The following is a 20,534-nucleotide window of genomic DNA, read 5'->3' as shown; positions in this document are numbered from 1 at the left end:
CCTGGCATTAGGCAGCATGCTGCCAATAGCTTCATGATGTTTATCAGCTCCAGAGAGTCCTATTCTATTGGCAATACTTCTTCTCTACAGGCACTAGACAAGCTGTGTCAGCAATGTGTGCAATTTAAAGAAGCTGAATGCATTCATTAGAAGGGCTGTCCACAAACTTTTGGCCATATTGTGTATGTTAGGAGTCTGCTGCTGCACAGGAAGGATATGTATGGTGCTCTGTGTACAGTGTGCGGTGTCTGAGTAGGTGAGGAGGCTGACTGTAATATCATGACTGGTTTAATAAAAATACATAAATATAGCACAGCTATTTAATGTGCGCGTAATCTCCTTATTTACAGGCCGCTGAGGCGGGTCCAGGCGTTAGAACAGCTGATCTCTGCAGACTGTTCTAGAAAACAGCTTCTATCTAGAACGCGCGTTGCCATGACATCATCCACACAACACAGGCCGGCGATGAGAGCAGCGGCAGACGGGGGCGGGGGGAATACCCGTGCCAGCCAATCAGAAGCTCCACAGCTGGTCACGAGGCTCACTGGCAGGACCTGCGAGCGTCGTGGTGCGTTTAAAGTTAAAGCGCATCAGAGGCGCTGAGGCGGAGCGGCGTGCAGCACGCGGGCCCTGGTTCTCTCTGCTTTAGCTGAAGAACCCGTCTGTTTAGGTTCTCTAAAGCCTGTGGAAATGTTCAACAACCTTCTCAGGGATTTCGACGAGGACCCCTTCTTTTCGTAAGTCTCTCGGAGTCTCCATGGTCGCGCGCTGTCAGGCTGTCAGTCTCGCTCTCGCGGTATTTAACGTTATTAACGTTAGCTGCTTATCTAATGTGTTGCTAAAATTAATAATACTATTATTAATATTGAGCGTTTAATATATATAAATATATAAAAATGACCTTGACAAAAAAATGAATCTGTTGACGTTAATTTTTTGTGCGTTATTTTACTTTAAACGTAAACACGGTTCTTGTTGACATTCAGAAGTTAGCTAGCACTGTCGGTCTGTCAGCTATGTTATCTAGATAGCTAGAACCCTCTGGAAATTAGCTAGCTCGGTCCCATTTAATCAAGAACTTTTTAGAATTAACTTTTTTATTTTTAGCTAGCTATGCTAACTTTCTGACCAGTTATTCCCTTTGCACAGGGGACTTTTATTTTGTAGCATATCAGGAATGTGTTGCTCACAACAGACTTTGTAAACAAACTAAAACACAGAACACAACAATTGTTTACCTCTTTAAATTAATTTCTTTTTTTTTTTTTAACTGTAGCTACTGGTTAAACTTATGTCTTTATCTTCTTATTTATGAATTTTAAACTTTTCATTATTTTTTTTTTCCTAATTCTAATTCTTCCTTATTGTCAGTGTGTTAGCTAGCTAGCTGTATAATCTAATAATTGTAATAATTATATTATACAATTATATTAAATTATTTATTACACCGATGTTACAAAAAAAAACTATATATCAAGTACAACACGCCTGTCTTTAAGGGGTTAACCCTTTCTAAGTGTTGGTTAATATAACCTGGTACACTTTAGGTTGAACCCATTGCCAATGCCACAGGCGTTCAGTTGCGCAACCACAGCTTGGGGCGCTCTGGAGCAACCAGCTAGAGGGGCTCAGGGGCTCAGAGCCCCACCCCAGCTTTGGGTCGTGTAGCATTGGAACTGCCTGGAGTTTTGAAGCACCGTCACCCTGCCTTCGGGATGAGCTGGAATGACGATCATTGAACTGATCATTCAAATTCAGGAGCTGACCTCACTAATGCTCTTGTGACTAAGCTCAGTCAAATCCTCAGAGCAATGTTCCAGTAGCTACTGTAAAGTACAGGCTGTTACTCCAGCAAAGGGGAGGAGGACAGCTCCCTGTTAATGCTCTTAATTTCAGTAGATCGTGGACCTGGAAGTCCGACCTCACACACCACAGCTCCTGTAATATTTATATACTTGTAATGGTCAGATTCTACACCTATACGCAAAGTCACTTCAGCCTACTGCTGAGAGCAGAGGGTGATTCAGAGGGTCTATGTGTGCTGCTTTAATGGTGACCCCCCATGATAGATAGATAGATAGATAGATATACAGATCTATATATATGGATGGGAAGATATACAGATAGATAGATGGAGAGATAGATAGATATACAGATCTATATATATATATAAAAAAAATATATATATATATATATATATATATATATATAGAGAGAGAGAGAGAGAGAGAGAGAGAGAGAGAGATGGGAAGATATACATATAGATATATAGATATACAAATAGAAAAACTAACATTATAACACCACTAACATTATATTGATATAAATAAAGTAAAAAGACAAGTGCAATAGTAACAGATAGTACTCAGTGGGGTAAAGTACCCTGAATCATTATACAAGTGTCCTGAATGCTAGGGAAACTCGCTTAGACTAATAAAGTGTCTGTGCAGTATAAACTTACAAGAACACTTATATAATATGTAAGGTTTCTAAGTATGTGATACATGTATATGTCAAAGTGGCAGTGCATACATAGAGTATAAGGTTGTTTGAGTTAACAGGCAGCATGAAGTAAGCAGCTTTGATACGTTGTGTAGTATGTTTATTCACTCCAGTAATAATGTCTCTTGCTCAAAACCTGGTTTTCCTTTCTCTCTCTTTCTTATTTCATTTAGCTCTGCAAGGTAGGCTTCCCTGTACCTTCTCTTGTCCTTCTTTTCTACCTAATGCATGACACATTCTTCTGTATTGTATTACAGCATTATTGACTCAGGTCTGATTGCCGTTTTCCACTTTCTCTCCCTCTCTCTTTGTGATAGTGAACCATTCCGGGCCCACAATGAGCACATACGACACATGATGAGGAGTTTTTCTGATCCCTTTGGCCACGGCTTCATGACCAGTATCACTGATGGCCGGGACAGGGGACGCAGGGGAGAGGCCCAGCCTAGCTCAAGTGTAGCCATCCACAATGACCACAGAGTGAGTACTGGGAGCTAAGCTTAAAAGGGGAGTTTCACCTGTGATTTCTTAAAATGACTGCATAATTAATTATCATATAATTAAATCATTGAGATGGTAAACGTTCACTCCATCAGTCCATACAGTTCATATGTGAAAACTAAGCTGCAAAACACTGGAATCACCTGTTAAAACTGCTTTATACTTCCCCCAGTCCAGAGTTAATAGTGACCGAGGGCACAGCGGCAGCCATTGATTCTATATTTAAGAGTACAAGTCATACCTGCTTTGAGAATTATGTACAAATGTCATCTTGCTATCTGTGTCTTCAGTCTCAGGAGGCTGTTTGTATGTTGGTCCTCGTGTGTTTTCATGGGACAGGACCTAGGTTTGACATTGCTAGCCTTTCAAAAACACATTGACCCCTACAGCGTTTGTACACTTGGCTCGCCCTCTAAACAGAGGACTCTGCTCTGGATACTTGCAGTTCCCATGTTGAGTACTGTGAATCCAACACCTCAGCCCGGTTCCTCAACTCTAGCTGACCCACATACTCTCTGTGCTCCTGGCCGATGATTGAAATGACCGGAACACGTGTCCAGCATCCAGCATTGTCTCCTATCAGTAAATAGCAGTAGTTAAAATAACAAGTCCAGCAAGGGGAGTTTACTGAGGTCATGATGGAAAACTGCCATGCTGGTGTAAACCAGGGCTCTTTACTGGCAGTGTAGCTCCGGGCTTATTGAACACTGGAGAGGGAGGGAGAGAGGAGAGAGTAGAGGGGTGTAGAGAAGGGCTAGTGAAGGAGAAGTCCCTATCGCCCCTCAAGGAGCTATGTTTAGCCATTAGGGTATTTTTAGCTGGCTGGACAGCATTGTTCCACTGACACACTGCTTTCTCACTCAAACACATTAAAGACTCTCTTGGGGACTCAACTGACTGCACCGTTGACACGTAGGCCCAAAAGGTGTTTTTTTTTTCTCTTGGCAGATCAGGTTTTTAGTTTGCTCATTAAATAGGCAAATGGAAGCAAATAGAACCGGTTTTAAATGTTGGGAATTTAATTCTCATTTTTATTCAAATTTTTTTTTTCTTAGTACTTTTGTCATTTTTATAATCTGCTCTTAAAATACCCAGTCTGAGTGGCTTTTCATTAGTTCAGAAATTTATAGCGACCAAGCCTGAAAAGAGTTCAGTGCTTATTCCTGAAAAGTTGGGATTCCTGAAAAGTGGGAATTGTAGGACAGGTGTTGGCTGTCGAAGACGCCCCCAAGACAAATAGTCAAGCCAGCAATTTTCATTTTGTTTCTTTTTTCAAGCTCATTCCACACATAGTCAAAATATTTGGAAAGAAATGTAGATATAAGTACACTACAGGGACAAAAAGTATTGGGACACCTGCACATTACACCTGCAGCTTTTATGACATCCTATTCGAAACTCATAGGCATTATTAATATGGAGCTGGTCCCCCTTTGCTCCAAGCTCTACCAGCAGCAGCAGGTCTGGAGCTCTGCTGCAGTTATTGAGTCAGTTGGAGGCTTTTCTGCACTCTGCTCTGAGCTCAGCACTCGGCCCTGACCCCGCTCTGTAACTTTAGGTGGTCTTTATAAGTTGCTGTGGTTCCTAAACACTTCCATTCAGTGAGCTCTTTAGAACCACCCATTCTTTCACTAATGTTTGTTGCTTGGTTTTATACACCTGTGGCAACAGGACTGAATGGAACACCTGAATTCAACGATTAAGAACTCTCCCGATACTTTAGTCCAAATAGTATATTTCTAATTTGATGTATTTGTCATTTCTTTTTGTCATTTTCAGACACTGAAATTAACATAAACACCCAACAGACAGAATGGACACATGTTAACTACGTACAGTGTGCTGTCCTGAGGTCTCATGATGGCCAGCTGGCCTGCTGTAGCACCCCCAGGGTGCTAAACATAGTTCCCATGTCCCTCTCTAACCCCTCCACCTTACTCCCCTTCCCTCCATCTGGCTTATATATTTATCCCTGGTAATTACTTTCATCGAATGCCAGAGTCTTCTCGGACCTGCGATCTCCTGTTTTTATAGGGCTGCTCCTGTCTAAGACGATTGGAAAGGGCATAAAGAGAGCGGTCACTATTCAGACCATGACCGGCGAGTTTGGAAAGGTTTGGTTTTTATGAGGTCTGGATAGTTTGCAGCTGGATTAACCTCGATTATTAGTGGAGTGCTGCAGGTGTATGTACTGGGTCCCTGCTAGATTCATGTGTTTATGTGTCTGTTACTGTGTGTGTGTGTGTGTGTGTGTGTGTGTGTGTGTGTGTGTGTGTGTGTGGGTGGGTGGGTGGGTGGGTTCAGTATCCTCACACACCTGCTTTGGCACCCACACGGGTCATCAGCTTTCATACACACTACTGCTCTCAAGTATCAGACACGCTTTGGGGGATCTTTCCGCAGCGGACGCAGGAACAGAAACACATTCTAACACTTGGCCCCTTTGGCCCCTCCACCAAGCCCAGCGAATATATCCAGAGCTTAATCAAGGCTTTTTGGAACGATCACCTCATCTTACCCATCTGCTAACCTAACATCGCTATCAAAAGAAGCTTCATTACAACACATCCCGAAAATGAAATGATCCGACATGGCCTACTGCTGAGTCGACGGGTTGGCGGTATGGTAGGCAGGGTCGTTTTGATAACCCGAGTCATGTTGAAGCGACATCTGCAGCAATACTGTTGTTCCTATAATTCTCGGAACCCCCTCCTCTACTGAGCTCCCTTGTTTGTGGATCATTTGCCAAGTAAAAAGCCCCTTTTCCCTTTGGAGCTCGTGAGTCATCCTAAACCCCCCTGCCCTGGTCAAGCAGAAAGCATCTGGGTGCGATAGAAGACCCGAGGCTGTGACGGGGCACGGCAGAAATGGGTCATGAACTCAAGTCAGCAGTGTGGCACACGCATAACTCCCAGCTCAACACAGTTCACCCAAAATAGTGTGTGTTAATTAAAGAACCTTTTACCCATGCTCTGGATTCTGCACCGGTAAACTAGGAGGACTTTAAAAACATGCCCCTGCAGCCAAAATATAACCCTGCCCTTCCCTCATGGGGCATTATTAGTCCTTAGCTCTCTTTCAGGAGTGTTGATAGGTTTACAGCAGCGTGACCTTTCGGAGGAGCTGATGCAGCGCTGCCAAGACCCCGGCTCTCGCGGAGTCGTGATTAGTTCGGAGAAGATGGATTCTGCTTCACTGCGAAATGCCAGAATAATCCGCAGCGACAGCCTCCAATTTTGCAAAGACTTTGGCCCTTTCAACAGGCCATGCATTCTGAGGATACACACATATACTGTGTATCTATATCTATATATAGGTTCTAAACCCATAGGCATTAATATGGAGCTGGTCCCCCTTTGCAGCTCTAACAGCAGCAGGTCTGGAGCTCTGCAGTTATTGAGTCAGCAGAGCGTTGGAGACCTTTCTGCACTATGCTCGGAGCTCAGCACTCAGCCCTTTACGTGGTCTGTAACTCCGTTGATCTCTGTGGTTCCTTCCACTTTTCAGTAATGGCACTCACAGTTGATGGTGGAAGATCTAGGAAGAACATTTTAGGTTTTGCCAAAGTCCTCACAGTGCCCGAGTTGAACATCATTGTAAATCTGTGGATAGACCTCAAAAGAGCAGAGCAGAGCAGCAAGATGACCCAAGAATCTTCTGCAGGAAAAGTGGCTGAAAGACTCTTCAGCTGCTACAGAAAGTGTTTACAAGCTGTGATACTCGCCGAAGGGGTACTGACCATGCAGGGTGCATAAACTTAATACATCTGCTTCTGGTCCTCTTTGTTTATGCTAGTTTAAAACTGAAAAATATTAAATATAATAATCATAGAAATAAAATAATAATAATGCTTGAAATATTACTGAAAATTAAATCAAACCTTTAACTTTATACCTTTTGAATCCTCTTTTACTTGCATAACTATTGACAGTAACATAAATTTTGACCCAATTTTTAATTTTGAAACATTGCCACTGTATGTATGACACTAAATTCTTATTTTACATTACATTAACATTTATGGCATTTAGCTGACACTCTTATCCAGAGCGACTTACAAGGTTACTCGTATTACAGCGTTGGGCCAATGTAGTCTTAGGAGTCTTGCCCAAGAATTAGTGTAGAACAGCACCCAGTCACTGAAACCGGGAACTGAACCCCAATCTCCCACATGGTGTGGTAGCTCACTGGCAGGTAGTGGTGTTATCTGTTGCGCCACACCAACCACTAAAGTGGGGATTTTTTTGTATTTTAGAAACATGTACATTTAAAAAATTCTCTTATCGTATTGGCACTCCAGCAGACACAAACACTTTAGCCACCCCAAGACGGTCTGGGCACCCCTGCTTTAGAATATCACTGTGTTGCTGAGTTACATGTAAAAGGCAATTAGAAACTGGCTGTAATGGCCAATGTTTTGGTTTATTGATACTGTATGAGTTCAGTGTGACCTGTGTGAACTCTGACCTCTGTGGGGAGTCCTTGTGATCTTTATTTAAATCCATATATATATATATATATATATATATATATATATATATATATATATATATAAATACTTTGTCACTGTTGGTCATCACTGTCTACCATCACCAACTCCACATTTCCCCTTTCATTCTGACCCAAGATCAGTTTAGGTTTTATTTTTCTTCTCTAATGCTGGCATTAGGCCTGGGTTGACCCTTGACTGTAAAGGAATTTTAAGGATTCAGACACAAATAACATTTCTATGTATATCCACTAGCAACTGACTAACCACTATGTAAATATGGCTTCTGTGTTTGAATGGGAAGCGCCAAAAGGGGGTTATATAGTATATTCTTTTGTGTTGACAATACCATGTAGCCCCCTTATTGGTAGTGTGAATTTTGATGTTGGTACCAAAGAGGCCCTTTATTGTTGATTACACCAACCGAAGTACAAATGAATATTTTCAAATGTGTTTGGGGATTACTGTCCTGTTTTAACAGATAGTGGTTTGAAAGAGTGCATCTTAGGCTGACTTAATTAATGTAACCACTGTAGTAGACCTTTAGTTTTGTGTATAATTAATGTGTGTGTATAATAATAATAATAATAATAATAATAATGATGATGATGATGATGTTTGTGAGATGTCATGTGTACATATATCTTCATCAGATGACTTTTGTCCTTTATTTGTCTGTATGCAGCTGTGTGTGTGTGTGTGTGTGTGTGTGTGTGTGTGTGTGTGTGTGTGTGGGCGTGGGCGAGTTTTGTAACAGTCAGATCTTGCCAAGCTGGGAATCTGGAAGCCGCGAGCTTTAGGATGCCCTTTTTTTTTTTTTATTGGCAAAGGCGGGACATCTGCCACCTTGGCACAGATTCATGCTGGCATAGCACTGAACTGCTGGGCTGATTTAGAATACCAGAGCAAACAATGGGAGAACTTCTGAGAATTAGACCTGATCAGGAGTCAGGTTTAGCCTTGTGCATTCCTAGAAAGACACTACCACTCTGAGGGCCTGATGTACGTACGAGAACAGGTGCAGTGCAAAATGTGGCATGATGTGGCCACAGTATGCTCTCGCAGTGCGCCTGAAATGAACATTCATTGTATGAAGGCTGTGGCTAATCTTGCAAACTGCACAGAAGACCACCTGTTAGTGCTGTGTTAGTGCTTGTGAGGTGCAGGGCTTAAACAGCATAGTGACAAAGTGGAGCCAGCAGCAAGGTTGGGACAAAGGAGAGAGTGCCACAGTTCAGCCACAGAGACTTAAATGGAACTCCTGCAATTAAACCTACTGAAATATTTAATTAAAAAAAAAAAAAATACTTATATTATACTATAAGTCATATTTTAATAGTACAGGACACGTATGCTGTTTTAAGGCATACAGCTCCTTTTAATAAATGTAAAGGTATAATTTTAGTCCAGCTCAAAAAGAACAACGGACATCAGGCCCTGAGATTTGTAGTAGTGTCATTCTGTTAGTATTCATTCTCTCAAACTACAAGACCTACGACCTGTGGCTTTGTCTAGCTGCTATGTAACATTCCTATTCAATTGGCATTTTCATCCAAGTCCATTGTATTAAAGTGGTGAGGTAGCTGTGCTGACAATGTAGTATCAAGTACTCTACTAGGTGTGTAATCTTCTATGGTATTGTGTTGTCGCACTGCCTAGTTCCTAAATATATAACCTTTAGGACAGTTGTCCTTCGATCAGGAAAATCTGATCCATTGAAACTCATTCTTAGTATTCCAGTGCTGTGATTGGATAAAACAGCAGCAGTCTTGCACACAATGGGAAATGCTGCCATATAAAAACTGATTCCAGGACAAAATCCAGAAGGATCCAGGGAAATCCTGGACACGTGGCAAACATAGCTACTGCTACTGAAGATGAGGCCAAACCCACACAAAAACCAGCCATCAATAGTTGCCAAACTGCCCAAAGAATATAATGAGCTGCTCTCTAAAATCACGTTCCATTATTTGTGTAACCCTGCCTTAAATGAATGTACATTAGAAAGAGAAACTCAAATTATATTCAATATTTGAAATAAACTGTTTTTTTTTTTGTGTGTTCTGCTAACCAGCGTTAACCCAAAAAGGATGGCTTCCCCTTCTAAGCCTTGTTTTGTATTCAGGGCTCAGAGTGGTCCAATGGACTAAGGCACTGCCACTATGACCTGAGGATAGCTGGCTCGAATGCCAGGTCATGCCGCTTGCCATCAGCAGCCGGAGTCAGAGAGAGCACAACTGGCCTTGCTCTCTCAGTTGGGGAGCTGGGGAGCCGGGCTTTCCGGAGCTGGCTTCATGCATATCGGAGGACACAAATGCTGGTCTTCACTCTCCTAGTGTTGGGGGCATTGCTGGGTTACATTGTTGGGTAATTGGCTTTCTAAACTGGAAATTCATTTATTCTAGAATATAAATGGGAAAATAAAAAGAAAGTTTTTCTTGCCACTGCAACGATTGGCTTGCTCAAAAGAAACTAGGCCCTCTCGGGTCTCTGTAAAGCGGCGTCTGTGAAAAGGCTGTTGTAATAAGCACTATATAAATACATTTGGATTGAGTTGAATTTAAACCACACGATTACTTGTTATTTTAGTATGGTCATTCTGAACAGGCTCTCCCAGGCGGATATTTCTCACATCTTCACAGCACTCCACCGGGTTTACAATTAACAGAAGTACCAAGTCACAGTTTCGGTGTCACCTCATTAACAGCTCCATGTGATGCGTTCCCTCCCTTCAGCTGCATGTGTTCTTCAGAGCATTTGTTAACAGCACAAGGGCTCTTAGCCTTAAGAGTGCATACTCCGAGAGCCGCTCTTTGAACCATCCAGCAAGTTGTGGGAGGGAATGCTTTGAAGAGCGGCTATGCCAGAGAAGGCCTAAGGATAGCCTTCAGTAGTGATCTTAGATTGAAGTGGTGATATATGGGAAGAGTGGGTGGGAGAGGTTGCCAACAATACACACCTAAGGACCACTTAAGAGCTGTTGAATTTGATAATACGGGCCATGAGACAGGATGTGTGTACATCAGAGAGAATAAAAGAGCAAGAACGATGCGCCTTCTTAAAATCCTCTTAGTTATCTAGAAGATTCTCATTAGGGCTGTGTTCAGCTTAGGAGGACAGTGGAATCCATCATTATTAGAGCAGAGCTGTGAACAATTCTGCTCTTTAAAACACACAAGGAATCTGACCTAGACCTTCTGTTAGGAGGACTTTCCTCCTTGGAAGATAATGGAGAATGAGGCTCATTAAGAAAATAGAGGCAAGTGCTATTTACACCAATCAGCCTAATACTGAGTGCCCCCCCTTGTGCTCCATGAGACCTCTGAAGGTGTAATGTGGCATCTGACACCAAGACCAGCAGCAGATCTTTTAAGCCTTGTGAGTTTAGAGCCTTAGATGCCCATGACTTTGTCGCTGGTTCACATTTTGTCCTTTCTTGGAGCACTTTTGAGTACTACAAGGTACTGACCACTGCATACCAGACTGCAGGTGAAGATAATCAGGGTTTGGCTGATTGATGTGGTCTTTGTGCTGTTGTGGCTTTCAGGCTGATCATTATAACTTATTTTATTATGTTTATGTTTGAGTTTTGACCCTCCCTGTATGACTCATGTATGTATCATTTCCTTCCACCATAACTCACCAGAAATCATTCTGCTGGCCACCAACAACATTTCCTTTACTGTAATCTGTTCAAAGTATATTTCTGGATATATATATGTGGAAGAAATTGCCTATATTTAAATTTTAAAAATATCATAATTCATAATAATAATCAATAATAATCAAGTTAATAAGAATCACTATGATTACATACAGCATTTGTCCTCACTACAGATGGTATACAGTGTTTTGCTAATGTTTGTCCACATGCCTGTCCTGCAGGAGATGGATTTCTTCAGGAACCCTTTTGCCATGATGGACAACATGAGGAACAGAATGGGGGAGACGCACCGGAACTTTGTGAGTCCTCCTCATTACGGAGTCTCTACAAACTTTTTAGTGACTTTAACGACTCCAGATAGGTGAGTCTGTGCCTGTAGTTAAAATTCCTCTTCATCTGGTTTCAGGAGAACATGTCCACAGACTCCAACACCCACGCGTTCAGCTCCTCCTCAGTCATGACCTACTCGAAAGTGGGAGACGAGCCAGCCAAAGTGTTCCAAGCTTCCTCCCAGACACGGAGCGCTCCTGGCGGGGTGAGTACTCAGGAACAGGGGCCAAAGCAATAAAACACATTTTCCTTACTATTGAAGATCATGTTAACAGCTTTTGTGGGAGGGAAGCTTACAGGATGCAGTATAATAATGGTAAATGTGTGTGTGTGTGTATGTGTGTAGATTAGGGAAACTAGGCGATCTCTGAAGGACTCAGAGAGTGGAGTAGAAAAGATGTCCATTGGCCACCACATCCAAGACCGAGGCCACGTTATCGAGAAGAAACACAACAAAAAGACAGGAGAGAGAGAGCTCAACCAGGACTTTCAGAACATGGATGAGAGTAAGTGTGTTCTCAGACTGGCTTGGAATATCCTATATATAACAGATCACATACACTATATGTCCATATGTTTGTGGACACCCCTTTTAATGAATGCATTTAGCCACTTTAAGTTGTACCTGTTGCTGAAACTGATGCACAAATACACACAAACACAGCTTGTCTAGTCCCTGTAGAGAAAGAAGTATTGCAAATAGGACTTTCTGGAGCAGACACCATGAACCTATTGGCACCATGCTGCCTAATGCCAGGCGTGGGCTAGAGGGGTATAACGCCCCCCAGCATTGAGCTGTGGAGGTCAGGTGGTGATCATCCAACATCTTAAACTCACTAACTGCTGAATGCTCTCAAACAGCAGTGCTCCTCCAAAATCTAGTAGAAAGTCTTCTTTTCTGGACAGTAGAGACAGTTACTCCAACAAAAGCAGGATCAGCTCTTTTTAATAGCCTTGATTTGTAGAAGATACAAAGAATTAGCGAGTGTCCCAATACTTTTGTCAATTTAGTGTAGCCCTTATACGCTATTCAGTTTTAGCTTGTAGTCTTTAGTATGCTTTATTCATATGTATTCGGTTTTGTAATTAAACTAATAGTATTAGAATGCTGTATAATGCCTATAAGGTTGTAGTTTTATTTATTTATCAATTAATCAATCAATAAATCATTTGAAAAATCTAGAACCATGATTTTTGACAATTACAGTGCTGTCTAATGTTCATTTTTAATATTTAAAACAGTCCAGTCAAAATGTGTTTTGTCAGGTTTATCAGAAAATCTAGAGTAAAGTAGTAGCAAGTCTACCTAGTGAAATATTCACGTACAATACAAGCTATAACCAAGCCCAGCCAGCCAAAACACATTCCTGTGCTGCTCTCTGTCTTTATTTATTTACTTGTCTGTGACGGGAAGCAAAACACAAGTGTTTAGCAGTTGCCCTGTTTAGTTAGCTTGCTCATGTCTCCTAAAACTGTTCACCACCCCTGACCTTTGCCCCTCACCTCTTTGGCCTTGTAGCTGAAGCTCAGTCCTTCGATGAGGAGTGGCAGCGGGAGGTGTCCAAATTCCAGCCAGCTGCTCCACTGTCCCGTCTGGAGGCCCCCAGGGCCAGAGCAGTACACAGAGCAGCCATCGCTGGCCCCGACGACACACGCAGGTCAGCTATGTGCTGTTTAACATAGCGCCCAGTCTCAGTAAATAAAGCTAAAGCCGCTCACTTTCTCTCTCCTGTGGTTAAACCACTGTAACGGGCTGCCTGTCTTTGTGCATGCTTTAATTTCTGTGTAAAACCTAATCATTTCTATTACGGCTAGATGGTGTCTCATTCATTATTTAGCTAATTTCTGAATGTTCAACTCCCTAAATGTTTTGATGTGTGCTGTGAGAATTCCAAGGTTATTAGGAAGTTGAAATAGGAAATAGGAAAGAGGGTCAATTCCAGCTAATACTGCAGCGTACCAGAGTGACATTCATTGATTTTAACAAAATAAAGGTGTAAATATTTATTTACATTTACATTGACGGCATTTAAAAAAAGTGCTTCACTGTTTACTCACAAAATACTCTTAGCTAGTTTGAATTGGCTATAATCCAGAGATCCCTCTAAGCTTAGACTCTACTAAATACAGAAGTCAGTCTGGAGACACAATACTCTACGCACTCCACACTTTACACCTGAGTCCTCTCAGAAGAGGAGGGTCTTCAGTCTGGGTTTGAGGACAGTGAGCGTTGGACTCTGCTGTTCGGACACCCAGGGGAAGTTCGTTCCACCACTTCGGTGCAGGACAGTAAAAAGTCTGGACGCTCGTCTTCCTGGATCTTAAAGGATGGCGGGTCGAGCCGAGCCGGACTTGAAGCTGGAAGGGCTCTCGGTGCAGATCGGCTTTTGACCATCGGCATGAAGTACGGAGGGGCTGGCTGGTCCAGTCTTGGCTTTGTAGACCAGAGTCAGGGGTCTGCATCTGATGCAGAGTTTACGGCTAAACCTAGAAACATTAAAAACGACCTGAGTCGCTGAATTCTGGATCAGCTGCAGGGGCCTGATGGTGCGCAAAGGGAGACCAGCCAGAATGAAGCTGCAGTAATCAAGTAGCCTTGAAGTGACGAGAGACCCAACAAGCACTTTGGTGGCCTCTCTAGAGAGGAAGGGTCGAAATTCTCCGGATGTTGAAAAAGAGAATTCTGCATGACCGAGCCTGAATATAGGGACAGTGCTTGCCTGTTTAACATTAGCACTTTATTGATGTAATTCGTTTGTGGCTCTTCAGGGAGAAGGCGGAACCAGAAGAAGACAAGAAGAAGACGCACGTCTCCAAGCTGCACATTGAAGGCTCCAGTCTGAAGAAGTAAAAACTGCTGAAATGAAATTAAATCTCCTTGGCAGGCTGTGGCTCCCTGGTGCTTTTACCCGTGTCTCTTTCAGACCAGTGCTTATGCTTTCCGTGCTTCTCGCTACTGCATTGTAAGCTAGACTGAGGCTGTGTCTGCTCGAGTGATCTGGATTGGTTGCCCCCCACCCTGACCCCCACCTCATTATTCCTAGAGATGGAGATTTCAGGTCCAGAAAGTAAACAGCACCCCCAGGGTTTTCTTCCATCTGCCTGATTTTTTTTGTTTTGTTTTTACTTTCTGTATCTGAATTTTCCATCTCTAATTGGGTCTGTATTTACAGAAGTGTTTCAGGAAGACCGCTCTGAAACCGGTAGTTTAACTACCTGACACTAAGAGTTAAGGGCCGGCGGAGCTAGTTGATGAAGTACAGCCGAATACAGGTTCACGCACAACACACACTTTCTTCCCTTCTTTCTCCAGAGAGTAAAAGTTTAATCTCATGTTTCTCCTGATTGGTTGGCTGTTACTTTTCTTTTAAACATTTTCTCTCACTTGCTTTTTTTTTGCTTTTTGCTAAAATGAAGAACGAATACTCACATTTTTAAATGCACTTATGAATACGGTACAAGTGTGTATTTGACTACTATGGCCATACCTTCAGCAAAGGTATTATCTGCTGTATACATTTGTAAAGAAATGCAACCGAAGACCCTTTTTATACACGTGTCAGTTTTCTCATTTTCAGCTAGGTGGTTTTATGTTTGTTGTTCTGTGTTTCTGCTGTTCCATTTTTCAGGGTTTCAAAATAAAAGCGAGGTGTGAAGACAGACATTCTCAGCTATCTTGATGACACATTACCAGTGTACTACATATTGTTCTCAATAAAATCTCTGTTCTTTAAGAGTGGCTACAGGGCTTCATTCCTACACAGCAGGAGCACACCTGAGGAGCTGGTGGAACATTGAGAGAAACTCATTAAGCAGGAGAAATCATTAGGCTTCATCTGTCTGCGTTATGACTGGGAAGTCAAAAGCCACAAGCTTTTAAATTAAACCCAGTGCTTTTTAAGATCTTTAGAAGATTTCCACCATTTATTTCTATTTATTTATTTATTTATTTATTTATTTATTCCTCTATGAATTGGTTAGTGATTATGAATGATAATCAGGCTGATTCTGCACCTTATACTTGGGGTTACACATACACATTACAACTTGTCCTCAGCTAGGCACATCCCTCCGTCAGTGCTTCACTGTAACCCAGACCACCTAATACCTACACTCAACCAATCCCCTTCATCCATACACTAACCACTCATTGCATTGCAAGCTCTTTACAGGGGTCTTCAGGTAGGTACCCTCACAACACCTCTAAAAGGCTTGACAGTGGAGTCCAGTGTCTCAGACCAACTCTCTCCTAAGCTCACTTTACAGGATTTCACCAGATTACTCCCAATTTTAGTACGTTACACCAACCGCATACGCACCAAGCAGCCTATAGCTCGCACCATACTACACCTTCACTCACACACTGCCATTCCCCTCCCAGCCTCCGCCCTTTTTATCCACAACCACTAACTAGCTCTCTTAGCTACTTCTGACAATGCCTTTAGGACTGCCCCAGTACAAGTCCCCTAAATCTGAATTCAATATATATATATATATACACACACCCTCAGCTCAATAAAGTCAACTGAATGAACCGGTTCTTTATAAAGCCGGAGTGAAAAAGTATCTCAAAAAGCCTGAATGCTTGCAGCTACAAAGTGCATGTACGCCAATAGGTCAAAACATTATGACCACCTCCATCCATCTTCTCATCAGCTTCTTCCTGGTCAGGTCTGGAGCCGACCTTGAATCACTGAGCACAAAAGATTCCATCACAGGAACCCTGACCACCTGCCTAATCAACTTTAATAATTATATATATATATATATATATATATATATATATATATAGATTTAGAATATGAATATAAGTGTGGAAATTTATTATACATACTTTTGACCATATAGTGTTTAATAGAATTAATATAGACAGCAGTTACTGGTCACTGCAGCGCACGAGGGTAGGGCTACAACCAAACAGCACTGGTGCTGTAGCAGTAGACTGTAAACAACACTTGTTTAAGGTGTACAGCAGCACTGACACCTGAGTACTGCGGCTTGGTGATCAGCTAATAATAATAATAATAATAATAATAATCTAAACACAATAACCCACAGCTTCATGACCTGTTCAGGAGACCTGTTCTGGTCTGTGGTAGAGGCCATTACTTAAGGCTGACTGAATCTGTTGGACCCGGTGGCTCTCAGCTGTTGTCCAGCATGTGCTGATCTTGGTGTTTTCTCACTCTTCAGCAGTGACCGTGCCACTCCGCTATGAGAAGACTGTGGGCGTAGCTGCACTTATGCTTCAGATAGTCTGAATTTCTGAGGGTATAAGATGCTGGGCCGTGATGTAAGCCTTCAGTTTATAATCTAGTAATTTTTTCCAATAATAATCTGCAGCAGTAACATGATTAGTATTGTCTCTTAACATGCTGATGAAGTATTTTATAACATGTATTAAATATCATTACTAAAACAGCTAACAGAAACACTCTGAACTCTGGAATTAGTCATTAGTGCAATAAATAAATAACTAAATGATACTTTATTGCACTGATTTCTACACTGTGTGCATGTAAGGTCTGCGGTCAGGTTGCGCCACCTGCTGGACTGAACACGTCTGTGCAGACACGTCCTCCATGTTTCAGAACTGCAAACTGATGGAGTGCTCTGTGCTCCTACCTGGAGCTACACACCTGCTAGGGTGGTGTTCTCCAGCTCCAGTCCTGTAGTCCTCTTTTTTTAACTGGCCAGGTCGTGTTTTCCCCACACCTGAGCCACATCACAGCTCCATCATCAAGTTACATGGAGCTGATAGGGCAGGTGGGCCCCTGGGGTTGGAGGAAACACTGCTTGGGTTCAGTTAATAATTGCATTAATTATTATACTTTTATTTATTTATGCATTTATTTATGCATTTAAACAGTGTATATCAATGCAAACTATACTGTTACTGGATTTCTATTGAGTTTATTTTATTTGTTTATTTATTTAATTAATTAATTAATTTTTACATTATTATTATTTTTTTTGTTTGTTTATTAATTAATTTTATTTATTTATTTACTGATAACTCGTCCCAAAGTTTGAGATGTTGATACAGTTTTAACTCCAGGTTGTTGGGTCTGACTGTGGGACGCTTACAGATTTTTCCCCCATAGAATATAAACACACCAGTAAAACCTAACCAACCACATGGGGTACCACAGCATCCACCTGACAACATCCTACCTGGCACATGCAACACTACACCAACCACTTGAAAAAACATAGAAAGCACCAAGAAACACTCCTAATAACCATCCTAGCAACCACTTAGGAACACCTGTGTAATACCATAGCAACCATAGCAAAGAAACGTCCTTCCCTGTTTGCTTCCTTTAAGCCTTTTCCTGTAGCAGAGCTGCAGGCAGACGCGGCCAGCCCGACAGTTCATCTCCTGGCCGCTGCGTGTCGCTGTCGTAAATGCTGGAAACGTCACTGCTCGCTAGTTTACCGGTGCCTCGCCATTTTCCGCCCCCAGCAAATCCTGCACCCCCTGACTTCACGTTCTATTTTTATTGGACACATGTAAGGACCCTCGGCACCCGGCTGCTTACTTCGGTGCCTGATTCCTGTTGACATTCGTGTGATTTTGAATGTAGCTATATTTTGTATTAATAAATAAATAAAATGATCGCATTTTATATAAGCGAATTTTGCCCCGTGTTGACTGTGGTTAATGTTAATGTGTTAACGCGCTGCCTGATGGAGGAAGAATTACCGTAGCTACTTCAGAACACGATCGACATGTCAAAGATGGTGTTAGCTAGCTAACTTTCTTAAAAACTTTAAAAACTTATTAATACTCTTTAAAAACTCTATTATATATATAATTATAATCGGTACTCGACGTGCTGTAAGACAGCGGGTGTGAATCAGGCGCACACGGCGGCTACGGAAGGGTCCTTGGGGTGCAGGCTGAGCAGGGGGGCGTATGATAGCGCAGCACCGGCGTGACTTTCAACCGGTCAGCCGGCGGCAGTGTGCAGGTTCCCCCTTCGCCGCCTCTTCGTGCTCCCGAAATGCGGTTACTGACAGCAGCGCTGGCCCTGAGCCGCAGGCATCTCCCGCAACCCGTAAATGTAAGAGTTTTTTTGGGGGGGAGCCGGTTGTACAGGGGGGCCGCTGCGGGTCAGGCCTCCTAATTCGCTGCTTATGAAACGCTCCGTTGGTCCCTCATGGTGTCCCGCCGTCTCTCCGCTGTGTTTCAGGTTTTGGTCAGCAGCTGCCGGTCGTGTTCCTCCGGGATCACCCCGAACGAGCGGATCCGCAACATCGGCATCTCGGCGCACATCGACTCGGGGAAGACCACGCTAACCGAGCGGGTGCTTTACTACACCGGCAGAATCGCAGAGATGCACGAAGTGAGTCACAGCCCGGTTCTCCGCTAGAACTTGGACCCTGTAGGGTTCTGTTGACATTGTGAACAGACCAGAACCCGCTGTGACGATCGTGGGCTTTAGAAAGCATCTAGTGCACTCCTGATGTCTAAACTTTTGAACCGGTTCTATTCAATAAACTGATTGAACCGATTCTTAAATTGAACCGAATCTAATGTTCGTTCATTATAAAGAAGCATACGTTAAATAATATAATTTTAAACAAAGTAATATAATACGATCGTAATCTAAATGATCATGACATAAAGAGAAGAATCTGTTTAAATCAGTTGTGCTGGATGTTCAGTTAACTGAATCGGGCAGTTCGGAAGAGAGTCGGTTCAGGAAGTTGAGTCACTTTCTCTCACTGCTTGGAGCTGATGGGAGAATTGTGGGCTGAGTTTTTGTGTAAATATCAATGGATGCTCACAAAGAAACGTTTGACAAATTTGGGAACTAGGATGAGATCTGATGCTGACTTAGCATTACGTTAAAATCCAGTATTAATTTTTTTTATTAATTAAATGCAGCAGAAATCCATGTTAAATAATGTAAACGTTTGTCTGATGCAGATCATTTAGAAAGGATACAATAATAGGAAGAATTACTTTCAAATGAAAATAAGAAATATTCTAAATAATAATAAAACATATTTTTAAAAAAAATATATTTTTACCCAAAAATGATATTGGTTTCGTTTAATTATAAATATATTAAGTAATCATAAGTAACTTCTTATACTCGTATTCCTTATATTTTTTATATATATAAATATAAACCAATGTCCATTTTAGGTCAAGGGCAAGGATGGTGTCGGGGCTGTCATGGACTCTATGGAGCTGGAGAGGCAGAGAGGAATCACCATCCAGTCAGCTGCCACCTTCACAATGTGGAAACAGCACAACATCAACATCATTGACACACCAGGTAGAGATGTACTGGACGAACGGCGCCAGAACGCAGTTGTAGAACCACAAAAACGTGTGTGTGTGTGTGTGTGTGTGTGTGTGTGTGTGTGTGTGTGTGTGTGTGTATGGATCCGCTTGTCTTTTACAGACTTTGACGTCTTCGCTCTTCTCTCTTCAGGTCACGTGGACTTCACCATTGAGGTGGAGAGGTCTCTGCGGGTTCTGGATGGGGCCGTGCTGGTCCTGTGTGCGGTCGGAGGGGTGCAGTGTCAGACCATGACAGTCAACAGGCAGATGAAGCGTTACAGCGTGCCCTTCCTGACCTTCATCAACAAGCTGGACCGCATGGGAGCTAACCCCTACCGAGCGCTGCAGCAGCTGAGGTGAGCCGTAGTGCAACGTTAGTGAACGGTCAGGGGGTGTCCGTTGTTAAAGCTGGACGAAAGGGACTTTAGAAATATGTTAAAATGATATTCTATACACCGCCATCCTGTATGCTGATGAAATTCTTCAGATGAGGAGTTCTGTCGTACTTGTATAAAGGTAGAAATGCCGGGTCAGAGGTTTCAGTCACATTTCAAAATAAGTGTGTAGTTATTTGTTGCCGAAGGAGCAGGCGATCACAAGGGAGCCGATAAATGACACTTTTGCTGTTCCAAACCTGGCTAGTGCGCCCCCAAGTGGTTAAAAATTCAGTACTGCTGCATCTGTAACTCTGCTTGAGTTGATAATAAAGTAAAGAGGACTTTTTGCCCCTCGGTTTCGTAGAAGGGGGC

General features: G+C 42.4%; 2 protein-coding genes across 2 annotated transcripts in view; both read left to right on the top strand.

Moving 5' to 3' along the window:
* The first annotated feature begins 585 nt into the window (after window positions 1-585).
* On the top strand, window positions 586-15,220 carry mlf1 (myeloid leukemia factor 1). Its single transcript, XM_072668852.1, has 7 exons — window positions 586-737; window positions 2,820-2,982; window positions 11,378-11,455; window positions 11,563-11,691; window positions 11,833-11,992; window positions 13,006-13,144; window positions 14,256-15,220. The coding sequence occupies exons 1-7, from the start codon at window positions 691-693 to the stop codon at window positions 14,335-14,337; spliced, it is 798 nt and encodes a 265-aa protein (XP_072524953.1). The 5' UTR covers window positions 586-690; the 3' UTR covers window positions 14,338-15,220.
* A 3,186-nt stretch (window positions 15,221-18,406) lies between these two features.
* Window positions 18,407-20,534, top strand: part of gfm1 (G elongation factor, mitochondrial 1) — a 9,797-nt gene continuing 7,669 nt past the window's right edge. The window contains exons 1-4 of the mRNA XM_072668493.1: window positions 18,407-18,553; window positions 18,683-18,835; window positions 19,645-19,777; window positions 19,937-20,141. Of these exons, the coding sequence (XP_072524594.1) occupies window positions 18,494-18,553; window positions 18,683-18,835; window positions 19,645-19,777; window positions 19,937-20,141 (551 nt within the window). The 5' untranslated portion in view covers window positions 18,407-18,493. The remainder of the gene's footprint in view (window positions 18,554-18,682; window positions 18,836-19,644; window positions 19,778-19,936; window positions 20,142-20,534) is intronic.

Source organism: Salminus brasiliensis, chromosome 23 (genome assembly GCF_030463535.1).
Source record: "Salminus brasiliensis chromosome 23, fSalBra1.hap2, whole genome shotgun sequence".
Lineage (NCBI taxonomy): Eukaryota > Metazoa > Chordata > Actinopteri > Characiformes > Bryconidae > Salminus > Salminus brasiliensis.
Note: the sequence above shows the minus strand (reverse complement) of the source record. Positions and strands in the feature narration are given on the sequence as shown.

Bases quoted from the DNA above. Each gene is read 5' to 3' on its own strand.
- mlf1 (XM_072668852.1), top strand. From the start codon at position 691: ATGTTCAACAACCTTCTCAGGGATTTCGACGAGGACCCCTTCTTTTC. The intron at 738-2,819 runs GTAAGTCTCTCG...TCTTTGTGATAG, and splicing joins GACGAGGACCCCTTCTTTTC to TGAACCATTCCGGGCCCACA. The intron at 2,983-11,377 runs GTGAGTACTGGG...CCTGTCCTGCAG, and splicing joins CCATCCACAATGACCACAGA to GAGATGGATTTCTTCAGGAA.